At 56.0% G+C, this 18,967-nt stretch overlaps 2 protein-coding genes across 6 annotated transcripts; one reads left to right on the top strand and one right to left on the bottom strand.

The window, feature by feature from the left end:
• Positions 1-2,080: 2,080 nt before the first annotated feature.
• Positions 2,081-8,091, top strand: TMEM54 (transmembrane protein 54). Of its 5 annotated transcripts, none has more exons than XM_065892734.1 (6): positions 2,081-2,096; positions 4,368-4,561; positions 6,922-6,981; positions 7,239-7,328; positions 7,458-7,592; positions 8,017-8,091. In XM_065892734.1, exons 1-6 carry the CDS (start codon positions 2,081-2,083, stop codon positions 8,089-8,091), a joined length of 570 nt encoding a protein of 189 aa, XP_065748806.1. The 5 variants fall into 5 exon arrangements, with proteins under 5 accessions (XP_065748806.1, XP_065748790.1, XP_065748783.1 ...); XM_065892718.1 differs by having other exon boundaries at positions 7,140-7,328; XM_065892711.1 differs by having other exon boundaries at positions 7,140-7,328; positions 7,969-8,091.
• A 996-nt stretch (positions 8,092-9,087) lies between these two features.
• Positions 9,088-14,068, bottom strand: HPCA (hippocalcin). The gene is made up of 3 exons (XM_065879965.1): positions 13,691-14,068; positions 9,323-9,428; positions 9,088-9,185 (listed from the first exon to the last, which is right to left on the bottom strand). Exons 1-3 carry the CDS (start codon positions 14,066-14,068, stop codon positions 9,088-9,090), a joined length of 582 nt encoding a protein of 193 aa, XP_065736037.1.
• Between the last annotated feature and the right edge of the window lie 4,899 nt (positions 14,069-18,967).

Genomic DNA, 18,967 nt, shown 5'->3' with positions numbered 1-18,967 from the left:
GAAGACCCAGAGTCCAATTTAAGTGTACTGGACCACACCTGGTTGTTAAGTGTTCCAGGAAGAGAGAGAATTTCTATTTGTATTTCTCTGGCTAGGTTTCAACCAACTCTCACATCTCTCAAGTCTTTTTATGGCTCAGAAATCTGGGAAGGCGATCACTATCTCCATTTGACAGATGGGGAAACTGAGGTCTGGGGAAGGGCTGTGAGCTGCCAGGGTGTCACAGTGAGTTGGTAGAGCACAAGGAGCTAGTGCTGTAGCCTGGGGTTCTTTCCAGAACCCTAGCCAGTGTGCAGAAGGGTGAGGCGCAGGCAAGGGACACCGGACAACTCAGACGAATGGACTTTGGTCACTTGGCAATAAGCAAAGAGAAATGGCAATAACTTCAGGGCGCTTAGGCTGGGCCATGGCCGGGAAACTGTGTCAGAAGAGAAACAGGTGGGCCGTTCCCTCCTCAGAGGCCCCAGAGGTAGGCCCACTCCCTGAAGACTATGGCTCCCCTGTCGCCCACCACACTCAGGAGCAGCCTTCACAGTTAAACAGATCTGGATTCAAGTCTCAGCTCTACCAATGATACATGCTGTGTGCTCTTTGAAAAGCCCCTTTAACTTTCTGGGCCTCCATTTTCTCATCTGTAAAATGGGGTAATAATCTTTAACTCTCAGTATTGTTCTAAAGATAGAAAGAAAGAACCCTCATTTATTCATCTGAAAGCAAAGACATTTAAAAGGTCTGGGTCCCCAGCCTAATTCCAGACTGCCCTAGTTGGGGTCAGTGTCAAGGGGACAGCCTGACACTGATGGAGAAGCCACATGCAAGCACATGCATGAGATTTGACATTGGCTTTGCAGTGACCACACGTGCTCTCCAGGGCAGCCCTTGGGAGGTGGACTTGGTCATCAGTAAGTTGTGTGCCCCACACACAAGGCACACGCATTCAGTGGACAGCTGGTGTTAGATGCATCAAGCCAGCCCCTACCCTCAAGGCCACTGACCAGTGGGGTAGGGGGTGCAGACTGTGAATTGATGCTGCCCAGATATCATGGAAGTGCCTCCCAGAGTCCTGCCTGAGGGCCAAGAGCCCAGGCTGGCAGCCACAGCACGGCCACATTAGAGAAAGGGCACTGAGACCTGTACTCCACCTCTTCCGCTGGACACTCTTGTGTGAGTCCATTTCTACATGTTGAGGATGAAACAAAGGGTCATTCTGGCACATTAAAGGGGCACAGTAACCAATAGCCAGGAATAGTAAAACTCTTGTTACGTGCTCCTGCTAAGTCTGCACTTTGCAAAGATACTCTAGAGGGTTTTTGAAGCATTTTCTTACCTCATTTTTGTATCTCACCATGACTTTAGGGGACAGGAATTATTATCCCTGATTTTCTGAGAAGGGAACAGAGACACTCCCCCCATCCCCACCCCCACAAGTAAAGCACCTTGCTCAGCGTGTGGCCGAAGACCCTCAGGCCACTGCAGGGAGGAAATCTGAGGTCACGGCGCAGGTCAAGGACAGAGCCTGGCTCCCTAGGTAGTGCTCTTTCACCACCCACTGCTGCACTTCCCCATTCTCTAGAAAGAAGTGGATTCCCAGCCCTCACCCCGGGGCTTTCCTGTCCAGCTGCCCACCAGGTCGTGACAACCACGTATCAGGCCCCCGTCTCACTCCCTAGCCCGGAAAATCGCAGCTCCTCTAGGCCTCAGTTTCTATCTGTAAAATGGGCATCACTGGAGCGGGGTGGGCTGCGGGGGGGGTTGCTGGCCGGGTGCCGGCCGGCATCGAGGCGGGTGGGTGAGGCCAGCGCTGTGACTCAGCCGGGCGGGCCAGGAAGGGCTGCCCAGCCGGTCGGACCGGCCCGGGATGCAAACGAGCCGCCGGGGCCCTCCCGGGGCCGGGCCGCCCAGGGGGTGACGGGAAGGGAGGCCGGCCGGGCGCTCCGGGCTCGAGGCGGGAAGTGGGCGCGGCGCGGGCTCTGCTGGGCGCTCGGCGGCTGCGGACCAGTATGGGAGTGGGGCCGACCGGCCGCCCGCAGCGTCTGCAGCCCCGCTGAAGACGCCGCGGAGCGTCCGCTCGGGAGCCGAGATGTGTCTGCGCCTGGGTGAGCCGCGGGGGGACGGCCCGGGAGGCCTGAACCCGCCCCAGATCCTCTGGCAGGGGCGGAGCACTGTCGTGGGCGCCCGGAACCCCGGGGTCCAGGCCGCCTTCTCTGTAGGTCACTTTCTGCTCTGGGCCTGTTTCCTCAGCACTGAGCTGTCGAGAGGAGGGCTTCTGGTATCTTCCGATGTGGGGTAGCACCACGGCCTCTCGCCCGCCCCCACTGCCCCCCACTCTCCTTTCTTGCGGAGGAGGGACCCCCAGGTGGGAGGAGAGCAGCCAACCTCCACAGCCCGCAGAAGGGAGAGCACAGGGAGGGCATTCCGAACCAGAGGCTGCCTGCCCTCGGCTTCCTCAGCCTCCCAAAGGGCTCCGGCTCCCATACCCTCCGCTCCCCCAAACCGGGCCAGATGAGAAGGGCCACTGGCAAACATGATCCAGACAGAGGAGTGGGACTGATGTGTCCCCTCCTCTCACTCCCTGGACGCAATGATGCTGCTCTTGGCCATCAGACAGACCTGGGGAGTCCCTACCGTCTAGCCAAGAGAACTTGTGAGCCTCGGTTTTCTCATCTGTAAAGTGGCGAGGGAGCACCACGGCCTAGAACCATCCTGAGCCAGGGACTGCCCTGAGACTCTGTCCAGTGCTCCAGGCACAGCCCCACGCTGCCACTGTACCTCCAGTTTGACCAAAGTCTTGGTCCTGGGAGGCTGTTGTTCATGAGCCCAGCCCTGAGCCGAGTGGTGTCTGGGTGGCCAGGTAGGTGGGTGGATGGGGTGAAGTGGGTCAGGCCCGTGGGACAAAGCTGCCATGCCCCTTCCTGTTTGGCCAGCTGTTAATCTTCATGATGCCATCCAGTCCCACGGTGCCTGTCCAGCCCATTGTCTGCCCTCTGCTTCTCCTCCATCTGGTACAGCTCCAGAGGCTCCTGAAGGCTCCGAGGATCTCAGACCGGCTAGACCAACCCCTTCCCATTTTACATATGGGGAAGCCGGGGCCCAAAAAGGAGAGAGGCTGGTGCAAAGTCGCACAGAGGGTCTGTGTGACTGAGTAGCCCCAGCCCTCTCTGCTCCCGGGGGCTTCCTCTGGGCGCAGCGCCCCCAGGGACATCCAGTCTAGGGATTCCTTCCTTTCTCTCTCTCTTTCTCTCTGGCTGCAGAACTCCCATATATGAAATATGACCCAATCCTTGCTGCCACAGATGGGGACACTGAGGTCTAGGAAGGGACTCACAGGTCCCACAAGGAGCAGCTAAAGGAAGAAGGGGGGGCTGTTTAGTTCTAGGCGCCAGGCCAGTCTTCCAGTCTCACAGAGCTGGCTAGAGTGAGGGGGCTGGTGGGTGGGCCTAAGGGGCCAGCATGGTGCAGAGCCAGGACCCAAAGGGGACATTCCAAAGAGCAGATCTGGAACAGCTGGAAGGAGGGCTCCTGATCCTGGGGGTGTGCAGATAGGGGCCGAGTAGCCACTTGGACACTCGGAGAGGATTTGCGTATGAGTCCCTGATGTTCTTTTGACCTCAGCCTCCCGCACCTTGCCGTGTCCCTGCCTAGTGGCCCTGCACCAAGAGCTCACTTTTCCCAGCACCCCCCGGGTATGCCCCACTTTCCCATCCATGTCCTCATGGGACCCTCCTTCCCCACTGGGAAACAAGGGTTATTCTTCCCATTTTACAGATGGGGAAATGAGGACTCAGAAGTTTGAGTATTTTGCTGGAGTCAGTTCAGCAATTGTGAGTTGAGTATCTACTGTGTGCCAGGCCCTTTACACCAAACTGAATCCTAAATAGAACCTGATCCCTGCCCAGTGAACTAGGGGCTCCTTGGGGCCTGGGCAGTGCCCATCAAGCTCTCTGTGGTACCTCAGGGCCTGGCATGGAGCAGGCACTCAGTGAACATCGATGCAACAAATGTATGGATGAAAAAAATCAGTGGATGCAAAGCTTAGTGGAAGGATCATGGGTCTAGAGCTAGAGACCTGGGTTCAAATCCTAACTGTGCCACGCATGACCTTGAACACTAACAAGGGCTACTACCCTTTATTAAGTACCACCTGTATGCTTTTCCAACCTTAGAGATCCAAGGACTCTCATGAAAGCACTGTGAACCCCTTTTCCTGATGAGGAAACTGAGGCACAGAGAAGGCAAGTTACTGGCCTTGAGTTATCCAGAAATAGATTTAGAACCCAATGTCCATCACTCCTGCAGGGGCCTCAGTTTTCTCCTCTGCCCAGCAGGATAAGCCCTACCCATGGCCCTGACATGGCTGTCCCTCACAGGTGGCCTGAGTGTGGGTGACTTCCGGAAGGTGCTGATGAAGACGGGGCTGGTGCTGGTGGTGCTGGGCCACGTGAGCTTCATCGCAGCTGCTCTCCTCCATGGCACGGTGCTGCGCTATGTGGCAGCCCCCAACGATGCTGTGGCTCTGCAGTACTCTGTGGTCAACATCCTCTCTGTCACTTCTGCCATTGTGGTATGGCCAGGCTGGGAGGGTGGCTGGCAGGAGGGGGCTGGAGGGGGCTGGAAGGGTCTTCGATGAGTCCCCACCCACAGCCTGGGGTGGGCAGGCAGAGAGCCCCAAGTACTAACCCCTGTTCCGCCACTTACCAACGGCACCAGTCACCCAACCTCTCTTTGCCTCAGTTTCCTCATCTATAAAATGGGGACGGTAACAGTGTCCATCTGAGAAGATCCTGATGAGTACTGAATGAAATCATCCACATAAAGTGCTGGGCACGGTGCCTAGCACATGGTTGACTCACTACTGTGAGCTTGGATTATCATTACAATAGGGAAATAGTCAAGGCACTGTTGGCCAGAAGGAAGGAGCATCAGCTCAGCTTGGGAGGGTTCACAGAGGTGGAGGCCCCAGAGGTGGGTATTGATGGATGAATAGGAGTTCAAAGATAGGCTGCAATTACCATAACCTGGGTATGAAGCCTGCTGGGGCCAGCTGGTAGGAGAGGAAGCTGGGATGGCTTTCAAGTACGGAGAATGGCAAATGCAAAGGTGTGGAGGTGGGAATGGATAAAGTCTGCTCTGGAGACACTGAAAAAACCAATTTGGGGGCCTCCCTGGTGGCGCAGTGGTTGAGAGTCCACCTGCCGATGCAGGACACACGGGTTCGTGCCCCGGTCTGGGAAGATCCCACATGCCGCGGAGCAGCTGGGCCCGTGAGCCATGGCCGCTGAGCCTGCGCGTCCGGAGCCTGTGCTCCGCAGTGGGAGAGGCCACAACAGTGGGAGGCCCGCGTACCACAAAAAAAAAAAAAAAAACAATTTGGCAGGAGTTTAGCATTAGGCCCGGACTATAAGTGCTCAATAAATGGTAGACATGGTTATGGCTGGATGTCAGTACCTGTTTGATGAATACATGAATGAAGGGGCCTGGTATTCTCAAGTTCGTAAAGCCCTTTCCCAACTGTCAGAAGAGGTGGCTACAGCCTTTGGGGAACATCTGCACATCAGTGTCTGAGTTCCATCCCTGCCACCTCCTGGCTGAGGGATTTCTTTCTCTCTCTAAGCCTGTTCCCTCCCCTGCAAAATGAAGCTCAGACAGCCTGCTGGCCCTAAAGCAAGGATCACGGGCCCCAGTCAGTGGGACAGAGCTAGGCTGTACAGATATGTGCAGTGTCCCTTGGGGTTACTATTATTGTTGTTTATTCGTCTCACCAACCTTGTGAGGAAGGCAGGCAAGGCAGTGAGCTCGGGGTTAGGAGGTCCACCACGGATGGGCTCTGGGCTGGACCACTTCAGCTGTGCTCTTATTTCCTCAGTTAATCCCCACAACTCCCTGCAACACGGAACCATGATTTTCCCCACTTTACAGAGGGGGAAACTGACTCAGGGATTCACCCAACCTCTTGCTGATACAAAGAAGCCAACCTGGATGTGAAACAATCTGTGGCTGACACCAAAGCCAGTGTCCTTTCCCTGAGCTCATTCCTGCTGAGCGGGCTTAGCCCAGAGAGTTTGAGGCACTTAACTAGTGGCTGCACAGTGAATTACAGACATTGCTGGGCCCCCTATCATCTCACCTGCCTCCCGCGGGTCCAGCCCGTGCCTGGTAAAGTGAGGGAACTGAAGGAGGGAGCCCACCTGAGTGGAACCCAGAAGATCCAGAGGGCAGCTGGTGGGCTTAACAGTGAGGTGGGCCCGCCTCTTGGGGCTGGGGGTGGTTGGGGGGCCTGCAGGAGGGAGAACCCACGCAGGTAAAGAGGAACAGGAAAGGGCTTCCTGAGAAGGCGCTGTGTAGGCGGCATCAAGCCCAGGCTCTGTGTGGGTGTCCGTATCCAGGGCGATGAGGAAAGAGCCTGGCCCAGGGTGGAGTTGAGAAACTGATGGGACAGGGGCCAGGTCACTGAGAGCCTGCGATAGTTAAAAATACTCCTAGGGATTTTGAATTCTACTCCATCAAGTATCCTGGTTTATTTTAAAGTAACAATTTTGTTTTTAGTTCCTTGCCAGTTGAGTTACTGAGTTTCTTCCAAAATCTTTTCCACTCCAGGGAAACATGTCATATATATCCTATGACATGGCTCTGTGGCCCTGGGATACACAGGTCCCTGCTTGAGAAATGCAGCTGTAGGCAGTGGGGAGTCATGGAAGGTTATAGGCAGGGAGTGACTGTGTTTTAGAAACGTCACTTCAGGGCTGGACCATGAAGAGGCAGTGTCCCCATGCAGATGGAGGTAATGAAACCAAAGCTAAGCAGGGGGTGTGGGTTTGGAGGGCTAGAGTTGGTGTTGGTGGAATCTTTGCTGGAGAGTGGCCCTGACCCCCTGCCCACTCTCCTCCAGTAGGGGGTCAGAGCTGACTTGAGCCTCCTCCACAGGTCATCACCTCAGGCATTGCAGTCATCGTGTTATCACGCTACCTCCCCAGCATCCCTCTGGTATGTGGTACCTCCTGGGATGGGGCTGTGCGGATAGGGGCAGCAGCCACCCCCAAAGGCCTGGCCTGCTTGGAGGGGGTGAGGCTGACCCCATGGGGGCCAGAGCTGCCCATGGGGCCGAGGCTGATGTCCACTGACCAGTGGCCTCCTCCATCCAGCGCTGGACGGTGTTTAGCTCGAGTGTGGCCTGTGCCCTTCTCTCTCTGACCTGTGCTCTCGGCCTCTTGGCCTCGATTGCTGTGACCTTTGCCACCCAGGGCCAGGCACTGCTGGCTGCCTGTACTTTTGGGGACCCCGAACTACTGGCACTGGCGCCCGACTGTCCCTTCGACCCCACTCGCATTTACGTAAGTGCTTAGGCCTGGGATGGGGTGGGAGGGCAGCGAGGTGCTCATCAGAGGTGGGAAGGGTTCTTGGAGTCCTGCCTTCCACTCCCCAACCCCAGGCAGCCATCACTGCACCCTGTCCCCCTACAGAGCTCCAGCCTGTGTCTCTGGGGCATCTCGTTACTGTTCTGCATGGCAGAGAGTGTGTTTGCTGTCCGCAGTGCCCAGGTCACCTACCAGTTGCTGGAACTGAGGCCCTGGTTGGGGAAAAGCAGCCATCACATGGTAAGGCCTGCCATTCCCCCAAGCCCTGACTCTTCATACTTCCTGGGAGCCCCTGCTGGGGAGCTCAGGCTGATCTGTCCCCACCCCTCCGTAAAGGGCTCCCACCTTGAAACCTGGGGCAATAGTTTTCTCCCCAGGACCAAAAGGAGAGACTTGGAGGCTCAGAGAACTCAAATCTCCCAGCTAAGTCATACAGCTGACACTTGGCTCTCCCAAGGCCCAGGATGAGTCTTGGGGAGGGGGAGAGGTATCTGGGCTGGAATTGGGGGCACTCCAAGGGTATGGCCTGACTCTTGCTTAGTGGAGAGTAATGATGTCCCTTCACCCAAAGATCACCCTAGCCTCCCACTCCTCCCACTTTCTGGATGTCCTGAAGGAGAAGACCCAGACCCAGTGGGCCTGGCAGCCTCTGACATCTCCACAGATGCGGGAGAGCCCAGAGCCTGTGGAGGACCACGACCTGCAGAGCTGCACTAGCTCTGGGCTGATGACCCTTTGACAGCTGTTGCCTCACCCAAGCCCCGTGGCCACTGGGGCCCTCCAGCCAAGTCTGCACTGTGATCAGGCCAGGATTCCTGGAGCCAGCCAAGAGGGCTCAATGCCACTCCAGGACCCGGGTGGGTCTTTCACCCCTCTCCTCCAGCCACCCAGCCCACTGCACTGAAACGAGACTTTATTCTGAAGATATTAAAAAGAACAGAGATGCTCCACGTGGATGCATGCAGCAGGGGAGGGGACTCGGCCGGGGGCCTGTGCTGCTCTCCCACACAGGACACTGTGGGTGGCGCTCTAGGTGTGTCTGCCCATCTGTCTGTGGGCCTGTGTGTGTATCTGAGAGAGACAAGACACACAGAGGGGTCCGTGGGTCTGTGTTCATCAAAATGCTGAAACGCAGGCGGGGGTTCATGGGACTCACAGCTGGGGGGCTGGAAGCAGGAGGTTTTCCTTTTGCATCATGGCCTCCGGGCCAACAAGGGCAGGAACAGGCAAGGTTGAGGCCCTCCTGCAGGGAAGGATGGCTCAAGGAAGGTTTCTCCTCAAGCCCCCAAACCTCTGGAATCCTTCTCTCCGCTCCAAATAAAAAGACAGGCATGATTCCCATCTCCACCAAGGCTGAGATCTACAAGGGTTGGGGTGGAGGCAGGGAAGCTTGCCCCGTGGTTGGCGGAGGGAAGTCTGGCCTCGTGGCTGGGTGTGTGCGGGGGTGGGGGAGGGGGAATGGCTGAAGGGCTGACTGAGAGGCAGACCAAGCCAGAGCCTGTGTCTTTATCATTGCCGAAGGGAGATATTGCTTCCCGGATAGGGGGGTGCTAACGACTTGCTGGCTTGGGCCTTGTGGGGGGGGGCGCTGCAGGGTTCCTTTCTCCATAGGCCCCTCAGAGTGCAGACCCTGGGGGTGGCAATCTGACCCCCAGCCTGGACAGACACAAGGGCGAGGAAGCTGAGAGCTGGGAGAGGGCCAGTGAAGGCAGGGAGGGGAAACCTGGCTCCTCGCTCAGAACTGGGAGGCGCTGCTGGGGTCGCACTGCAGCAGACGCACGATGGACGGGTCGCTTTTGGCCCCGCGGATGAACTCCTCCAAGGACAGCTTGCCTGCGGGGTGAGGGGAACAGTGACGGAGGAGAAGACAGCAGCAAAGCGAGGGGGCTGCAGAACCGAGCCGCGGGAGAGAGAGGGGGAGTAGCTCCCGCCCCGCCCCGCCCCGCCCCGCCCCGCCCCTGCCTCCTCACCGTCGTTGTTTGTGTCCATTTGGCGGAAGATCTTCTCAGTCCTCTTTTCCGGGGTCGACTCGTCCTCCGGCATCTTCATCACAGACGAAACCATCTTGTAAATGGCCTGGGGGGCGGGTGGGGAGGAAGTGAGGGGGAGCCTGCCTGATCCCTCCACCCCCAACTTTCCAAAAACGCCCCCAGGTGCGCTGACGATCGCCGCTCCCGCCAAGGTGAGGCGGAGAGGGGGTGACGGAGGAATGGGGGAACTGGGAAGTTCTGAGACTGAGAAGGTTTCCAGAAGAGGGGGCTATTGGAGAGAGCCCTGAACAAGTTCCCTTGGAGCGCTCGGTGGGAAAGGAATTGCAGGCAGAAGGATCTGCATGTACAAAGGCCCCAGAGCGGGCAGCCCTGAGTGGACGCCGAGAACTTAGGGATGGCTGAATGCAGGGGGTCAGAAGAGATGTTGGAGGACATCGGGGGCCCAGATGGAGAAGGGCCTGAAACGCCCGGCCAAGGAGCTTGTGCCGGACGCCCCAGGTTCCCAGTTAAGTCCCAGGTTGAAAGAACTGCTTCTCAGAAACTTCGGGGCTCCGGGCGGCCCGCCCTCGATGGCCGACAGGGGGCGCTGGGCGAAAGGGATGACACTGGGCTGCGATGCTACTGTGGCCAGCAGGGGGCGGAGAGCTGCCCTGAGAGCTGGAGGGACGGAGGCAGCTGGGTCTACAGGGGGCGGGGGATATTATGCAAATAAACGCACGTGAGTACCTGCCCGGGGCGGGGACAGCCTCGGCTGTGCTGGGCCGAGGACGGCTGCTGCCAGATGCAGGAGCTTCGGAGGCGACTCGAAGGAGGGTTTTTGCGCTAAGCGTACACAGAGCACAAAGGACTTGGCCTGTGGGCTGCGTTCCGGCGCCCCGGAGCTCAAGGACCAGACCCGTCGCCTCAATCTGCCAGCTTTTTGCTACTGACACCTCCTCCAAGAAGCCTTCCTTCTCCCATCCCATAAACTTCCCTAGCCTCAGATCCGGCTTTGGCCTCCCCAGTGGTCACTTCCGGCCTCTCTAGGGTCTGTCCCCAACGCTGCCTCTGAGACCTCTTTACAAACACAGATCTCCACCGCCACGTCCCCAGCCCAGGGGCCGCCCCCTCATTCCCAACATACACAGGCCTCCCTCCGGGCCTGCCGTGCACCCAGCTCCTTCTGGATGTTGCCCCACGCTCCTTCTGCTGCCTCCCACTTCTCCTTGGTGCTCAGCTTACATGGCGCATTCTTAGGGAGACCTTCTCTGATCCAGGCTGGGTCAGGGCCCATATGCTGCCCCAGAGCCTCCTTTGGGGACAACTCTCCGGAAGTAATTATGCATTTGTAGGATTGCTCCTCGGCCCCAGCATACAGATAAGGACCATGGACATCTAGCTAGTGCCCAGATCCACAGAATTTAGCACAGTGCCTGGAATCTGACTCCCCTGTTTAAAAGCCACTGGCACCTCCCACTGCCCTCTGTTATCAAGTCCAAACATTTGGCCCTTGGCATTCAAGGCATTTCACACTCTGGTCCCTGCTGACCTCTCCACCATCAGGCCTCCCCTAGTAGGTGATTCTGCCATAACCAAATACCCCTGTGCCTTTCAGGTCTCCCAGTGTTTACAGCCTCTGCCTGGAACAATAATACTAACTACCATTTACAGACACCCACTATGTGCAAGGTCCTTTACATACATTATTCTCACCCTTGCAATAGCCCTGAAAAGCAGATACTGAGATCCCCATTTTCCAGATAATAAATTGAGGCTCAGAAAGGAAATTGATGGCAGACACCAGATTAGAAATTGCTCCCTCTTAGCCACTGGATAGATGCTTGTAGAGTGCTAATGACCCCTCAAAGCAGGGTATATGAAGTAAGGTGGCCTGGTTCCACTAATCACTTGTTCTGTAGCCTTGGACAAGTACTTAACCTCAGTTTCCTCATCTGTAAAATGGGGGTAATCATATCTCCCTCATTTGGACTGTCTAGAGTATTAAATGAGATACTGTGTATAGCTGGCTAGAGTAAGTGGTCAGTAAACATAATCATAGTATAACCATTACTCAACCACCACAGCCTCAGGTCTTCCCTGCCCTTCAATCCCCTGGACTCCCAGATGTCACCTTTACACCCCTGTCACCGAGCTGGTCAGTGTGGCCTGCACAATTGTCTCTCCCAGCAGAGTGGGAGCTCCCAGAGGCTGAGGTGAGGTCTCTTCCCTTCCAGTGTGCCCACCACCTGGCACAGGGCTCCATCCTGAGAAGGACTGAGCAAGTGACTTAGAGAGTGACTGCTCCCCTGTGACAGCCCTTCTCCTGGGCCTCCTAATTAATTGTCTGGAATTACTGCTCACTCATTGTTTCAGTGGAGCCGACTTGTAATTAATCGGTCACTAGGGTTTGCAGAGTTCTGTCTGCACTGGTCGTTTGGAGCCTCTGGGTTGCTATAAAGGAACCCAGGGCTTAGATAGCAGAGGCCAGCCAGGAAGGGGTCCCAAGGATGCCCAAAGAATGGTACTGGCTTGACCAATGCCCTGGGTTTGGAGCTTCCAGCAAGGCTGACATTTACCAGTATACACCAGGCAACCACACTTAAGTGGTAAACATGAACATCCATACAGATTAGTTGGTATCCAGCTGCTGCCCAATCCCTGAGTGATCTTCCACCACCCTGGCTACCCCAACCCTTCCACCAGGACCCCCAGAATCCCCCACTGTCCATCAACTAGAGAGTTAAGGCCTGGCCCATGGGAGTCATTGATAATCATTAAGTCTTTTCCCTAGTGATAGACATAGGGAGAGCACCACATCCTAAGGCAGCCCATTCTACTCTAGCTGGAGAGAGCAGACCCAGAAGCCAAAGTCAAGAGTCCACTAGTGGCTGGATGAGTTGGGAGGGGGAGCAGACAGCAGAGCTGAGGGACCAGAAGGGAAAGAATTCAGAGAGGCAGAAGGAAAGGGAGCAAGAGCCTGTACAAAGTGGCACATTCTGAGGATGTTGAAAAGGCCATTCTTGCTGGAGCAGAGAACGTGCAGAGGAGAAAATAATAACTGACAATCACTAATGTTTACTGAGTGCCAGTTATATGCCAGGCCAACTACTAGAGTCTTTATCCTGCTTTATACCCACAATCGCCTTGGAAGAAGAAGGGGTTAACACCCTCACTTTACAGGTGAAGAAACAAAGGCTTAGGAAAAAAGTGAACAAGGAACTGGTAGGTAAAATAGGACCAGATCCCTGATGGACCTCAATGCTGCTGAGGGGATGGGCACTCTGGAAGGTTTTTGAGATAAAGCCAACGTACTATGCTTAAATTTGTTCTAAGAAAGGACATTCCTATCAGGTCCTTAAGTCTCCCTGTGAGATCAGCCTCACCATCCCCGTTTTACAGATGAGCAACCGAGGAGTTGAAGCCAACTCCAGAACTGGAAGTCAGACCCCTTTTAAGAGACAGTTCTGAGTGTTGACCAAGTTGAACCTGACTCCACTTAGATGCTGTGTGACCTTGGGCAAGCCACTTCACCTCTCTGAGCCTTATGGGGTTGTTGTAAGGATGCACTGAGCTCATGGGTATAAGCATCTCACAGTACTAGGCTCTTAGTGGACTCTCAATCAATTAGTTGGAAGGTGGCTGGGTATCCAGATGGAATGTGGGTGACAGAGCCAGGTGGCCCATTCACAGGCTGTGTGGTGTCGGGCAAGTGTCTTTACCTCTCTGAGCATCCGTTTCCTCATGAGTAAATGAGGATCAGTGAAACATAACTGGTCTGTACTCTGCAGAAATGTCAAGTCTTGAAAGACAAAGAAAGGCTGAGGAACTGTTACAGATTAAAGTGGCCTAAAGAGATAGGATGACTAAATGCAATGTGTGATCTTAGACCAGAGCAAAAAATGCTATAAAGAACACTATTGAGACAGTTGGCAGAACTCAATATGGTCTGTAAGTTAGATAATAGCATTGTTTCTATGTTAAATGTCCTGACTTTGATAATCCGGGGCGGGTTATGTAAGAGAATGTCCTTGTTCTTAGGAAATCTGTCCTGATGTATTCAGGGGTAGAGGGTCATGTTCAGAACAACAAAACATTACACACACACACACACACACACACACACACACACACACACAATGATAAAGCAAATGTGGTAAAATGTTCATTGGTGAAGATGGGTAAAGGGTATGTGGAAGTTTTCTCAACTTTAAATTGGAAATTACTTCCTATTAAAGACTTCTTTAAATGGGTCGTAAGAATAGCACCTACCACTGCCTACCCACAAGGGCTGTTGAGAGGGTAAAGAGGGCTAGCAGGTGCAAGCTGCTGGGCCCTGTGCCTGCCATTCTGAGGGGCCCAGGGGCCCACCTGCACGATCTCCAGCATCTCCTCACGGCTGATATAGCCGTTGCCATCCAGGTCGTACATGCTGAAGGCCCACATGAGCTTTTGCTCCAGGCGGCCACGTGAGGTCACACTCAGTGCGATGATGAACTCCCGGAAGTCGATGGTGCCATCGCTGTTGGTGTCAAAGGTGCGGAAGACATGCTCCGCGAACTTGGAGGCGTCACCGTAGGGGAAGAAGTTGGCGTAGATCTTCTTGAACTCATCCACGTTGAGGATGCCCGTGGGGCAGTCCTTGAGGAAGCCCTTGTACCACTCCTGCAGCTCCAGCTCTGAGAACTCTGTATTCTCCCGCAGGTCCTGCAGCATCTCGGGCCGCAGCTTGCTGTTCTGCTTGCCCATGGCCACCGAGCCAAGTCCCACCTGGGTCCCCGAGGGGGTCAAGGGACAAAGAGGAGTGGTCAGGCCCTCCTGGCCCCTTGACAACACTCCAGACACCGGCCACTCCAGCCTCTCTTTTGACCCAGTGAGAGAGAGGAGCTGGCCCAAGATCACACAGCTTACGTATCCCCAGGCACCCTGCCACTGTGTCAGCTCCACACCATTTCCCCAGACCTTCTACTTCCCCAGGGAACAGACCTGGAGACAGAGGAAGAGAAGGGGGCTCACCTTTACCGAGGCCCTTCTCAGTGCCAGCCACTGAGCCTTCCCAGGGTATACCATTTCACCCTCACAAAGTGAAGCCTGAGAATTAGCCCATTTTACAGATGAAATGGTAGGCTCAAGGAAATAAGGTGACCTGCTTCAGGTCACGTAGCCATGAAGTGACAGGGCTAACTCCCAGAGTTGCCAAGGGAAGTGCAGAAAGGCCCTCTGGTCTTCCTCCCTCCTATCCCCTGCCCCCTTACTGCCTCACATACACCTGCTCACACAAAATACACCTGCAATCCAAACACTGACCTGTTCTCCCTCCCACCATGTGTGCTTGACAAGAGGCAGAATAAGGTAGGTGTTAGCCTGGGCTCCAGAGCCAGATCACATGGATTTGAATCCCAGCTCTGATTCTTACCAGCTATGTGACCTTGGGCAAGTTCCTTAAACTCTCTCTGCCTCATCTGTAAAGTGGGGGGTAATAGTACCTACCTCATTATTGTTGTGAGGATTAAATTAGTTAATACATAAGAAGCACTTAGAAAGATGCCTGCACATATAAGTGCTACCTAAGTGTTAAATAAATTTAAAAGATTTACATGTGTCCAGATGCCAACAGTAAACAAATGAATACATACTGACACATGTTACGCTACACAGCTCACCAAATCCACACATGGATCCCATGCCACTCACATACCAGCACACACCCACCCAGGGTCACCGTGCCTCCACACACGACAACATTCCCTCTGTTCCACAACTCACATGTACTGACACAGCACCATGCACGCACAACTCCCATACCCTGTGCATCGAGACACACCAGCCCACAACCCCACATGTCTCACACATGCCATCACAAGCCAGCTCCCATGCCTATACCTCTCACATGGCCAGCTGCACGTGGGACCCTCAGACACCTTTGCCATCTTTCTTTCTTTACCCAGGGGTGCTGCCAGGTGCCAGGAGAGGGAGCTGCAGCCCTTCTCAGGCTTATGACAGCCCCCTCTTCCAGAGAGACCCCTAGCCAGTCAACCCTCCCCCAACACTTACCTTTCATCTAGTTCAGAAAGGTCCCCTCAGTGCAGGAGGTTAGACTGTGGAGGGCTGAGGGGAAGGTATTGGAAAGGAGACAGCCAGGCGGTTCTGGACAGGGATGTAGGGATGTGTGTAGGTGAATCTCCCCCCAGCCGTGAGACAGAGTGGGGAGGTTATTCCTTGTGTGTGCTCGTGCACATGTGGGTGAGCGTGTGTAAGTGCATGTGCTCATGTATGCGTGTGTGTCCCTGGCTTCTGCCTTGCATTTGTCTCCCCATGTATTTCAATTTATATCTGTGCAAGTGCATATATGTGCGTGTGACTAGGTATGCACCCATTACAGTGTGAGGGGCATGTACCTGTGTGGCCATTTGGGGGACCTGTGTGTGTCCTCAGCAGTGTGTCACATGCATGTTTCTGTAAGTTGGTTCCCTTCCTTTCTAAATCAACCTTTTTTGCCCCAGGCTGAGGATCCACTGAACAAGTGTGTGGGAGGGCACTGAGGAAATGCCTGGAGCCGGGGTGGCCGAATGTGTCCCTTAGTCCCCTCCTCAAGGTCCAAGGAACTGGGTCATCTGGGCGGAGGCAGAGAGACGCGCTGGGCAGGAGAGATCTTCTAGTGCCCCCTCCCCCCTGCCACCCTCTGAGTCCGTCCCCCTGCCCCCAGTTGGAAGAACTGGAAACGAGGGCGGTAATAGATTCTGCTGTCTCCGCAAAGACCCCGTCCCCAAAATGGGAAGGACCTAAGCTCGGTCTGAGAAACCCGCCTCGGGGACCCTCTCCAGTCCTCTCCCCAGATCTCGCCCTGGCCCCCGCCTCAACCCTTTCAGCACACGGGGAGAGCCAGGCGCGTGGCCCTTCCTGGAGGGGGCGTCCGGAGGCGGCCGGAACGCGACTCCCCAGGCTGGCCACTCGGCGGTCAGGACCCTGGAGAGCGCCAGGCGTTTCCCGGCGGGAGCCCCGCTCCCTGAGTCCCCGGAGGGAATATTCCTGGGAGGCCCAGGAGCGGCGGGGCTGGGGAGCCCTGGACGTGGCCCCCTACCTCCGGGATGCCCCTTCCTCGCACCCCCTGGCCCCAGCCGAGCAGCCCCCACTCACCCAGCGACGCGGAGACACCGACTGCGCAGGGAAGGCGGCGCTGCTGCAGCGCGCGGCGGCAGAGGCGGCCTGAGGGGCGGGCGGGGGGCGGGGGGCGGGACAGCGAGGGAGACGCCCCGCAGCGTTAGCCCGGTGCCCCTCCTCTGGGGGGGTCCCCGTTCCTCCCTCTGCCCTAGAGCCCTGATAGTTCGTGGAGCAAAGGGTTAGGCTCCGCCCCCGTCCCTGCCCGGGAGAGGGAAGGGGACGCCCTCACCTCTCCGGCCCCCCTCCCGAGGGAGCACCCCGCCGGGGGAGAAAGGCAGAGGTCCCCATCTCCTCAACCTCTCGACTCAGGTAGCCCGAATGCGGTGGACAGTGGTGGTAGTCAGTGCCCAGACACCTCTTTCCTAAGCCGGGGACAACCCCCGACAGCTCCACCCGCCTGCCTCCCCCATCCCTACCTGGGCTTGGAGCCGCAAGTCACAACGAGGGCGGAAATCGGATCCTAGGCGCCTCGATATGTACCCTCCCTGCACCTGCGCCTCAACTAACTGAGCTCTTCAGAGAGGGGGCAGCGCCCACTCCTCCAGTCCCTGAGGTCTTGGGGGGCAGACACGCCCCCTACCCCGCCTCTGCCTTAGAGAGCCCCACCCCCTTTTCCCGTCCGCCACACCGGGTCTCGTGCCCAGGACCTCTCTCAGAATGAATTCCACCTCTTAAAGTGGATCTAAATTGTTCTTCCCATTCCCCCCAACTCCAGGCAAGAAGCCCTCTCCCTCCCTCCCCAGCCTCCCCAGTGCCTGTACTGGATTGCGATAAGTGAGGGCTGGGGAGCATCTCCACCTGGGGCGTTCTGAGGTGTGTAAGCCCCCTGCCTGCAGACAGGACAGCCCCTTTCCAGAGTCGCTGAACTCTATCAAAGCTTCTCCTGCCAGGATGGGGGCTGCATCCTCCTTCCCACAGCCTCAGCAACAATCCCGACCTCTGGGCTCGAATTTTGCTCTTTCTGTATTTCCGGGGGTGGGGGGAGGTTGATCCTTATTGTCCCCACTTCACAGATGAGAAAACTGAGGTTCAGAGGGGTTAAATGACTTTTCCAATGTCTGACAGCGAGCGAGAGGGCTTGGACTTGAACCCATGTATCCTCATCCATTCATTGCACAAACGTTTATCAAGCATTAGTTCTGTGCCCAGCACTGTTCTAGGCAGTGGGGTTACAGGAGTGGACAGTAAGGCATGAATATAATATACAGGTCAGTTCTGTAGTGTATTAGATAAGTGTTTTGGGAAAAGTTGAGATCAGTGTGCAGAGGTTGGGATAGTGGCAGTACTTAGGACCATGCCAAGGACTTTAGATTTTATTCCAGGTGAGATGGGAAGCTCTTGGGGCTTTGAGCAGACTGGAAGCTTACTCAGATATTCTGTCCTCAACTGACTTTGAGGTGTGGGGTCCAGGATGGGATCAGGGGGCCCTCTCAGGATAAGAGGTGACCAGGGTGGCAGAGATGGGTCTGGTTTCTGGACCTACTTTGAAGGTGAGCTGACAGCACTTGTCATCTGACTGGACAGCTCTTCCCACTTCCTTGGCAGCAGCTAGGACCCTCATGACTCCCTAGGGCTCAGACCTCCAGGTTCTCAGACCAAGCCTCTCAGGTGGTCCAAATCTAGCCTTAGTCTCTTCTGCTAGAGGACAAGCAGGGAGTCTCAACTGGAGGAACTGGGGAGCCAGGCCGTTGTGGGTGAGGGCAGCTGGACCCTCCAGAACATTAGTTCCTCTCTATACCTTGGCTCTGGTGTTGGGACCCCCCAGGGAGGCGCCAGACGTGTGTGGGTGGTTCCCAGCTGCCTCCTGCGAGAGGACCTGGGGGTGGGGAGAGACTTGCCGCTCAGGCCCCTTGAGTGACAAGCTCCCTCCCCTCTCCCCCCAGGTCTGAAGGGCCGGCTCGGCTTGGGGCTGGGAGAGGGACCTGCCCTTGGGTCCTCCTCACCCTCCTCCTCTTTCCTCTACCCGCTGCCAGCAGCCTGAGAATCTTCCCAGCCAGGTCTGGATCCTCCTCTCCATCCTTGTAGGGTCTCAGTTTTCCCTCACTGGGGACTGCTCAGCCACTCTGCTTCCTCCCGCTTTCCCCCTCCGCTGCCAGCTTCACCTCCTGTGGGCTGACTCCTTGGTTCAGCCTCTGGGGAGCCTACTTCCCCCACCCCACTGTTTTTCTTCTCTGTGCGAGTGACTCTGATGCCCTGCCCTCAGGTCCTGTCCTCAGGACCCCCAGTCTGCATTTCTGTCTCCCCAATGGATGGGGCTTCTGAAGACAAGGCTATGTCTTATCCTCACCCTGGGTACCCCACATCCCTTTGACTTTCCATACCTCAGATGAGGAGGGTGGATGGCGGGGACAGGGCAGAGTTTTGGCTCTGGGAGCTCTGCTGATTACTTCCCATCAGCCACCTCTCCTCTCCTGGGGGCCTAAGAAGTACTGGGAGCCGCCCTGAGCCAAAGGGGAAGGCTTGGGCCTCCCCATACTGTACCCCAAG

The sequence above is a fragment of the Phocoena phocoena genome, chromosome 1, assembly GCF_963924675.1.
Source record: "Phocoena phocoena chromosome 1, mPhoPho1.1, whole genome shotgun sequence".
In the NCBI taxonomy this organism is placed as follows: Eukaryota; Metazoa; Chordata; class Mammalia; order Artiodactyla; family Phocoenidae; genus Phocoena; species Phocoena phocoena.
The sequence above is the reverse complement of the archived record's forward strand: the minus strand, read 5'-3'. Positions and strand labels throughout refer to the sequence as shown.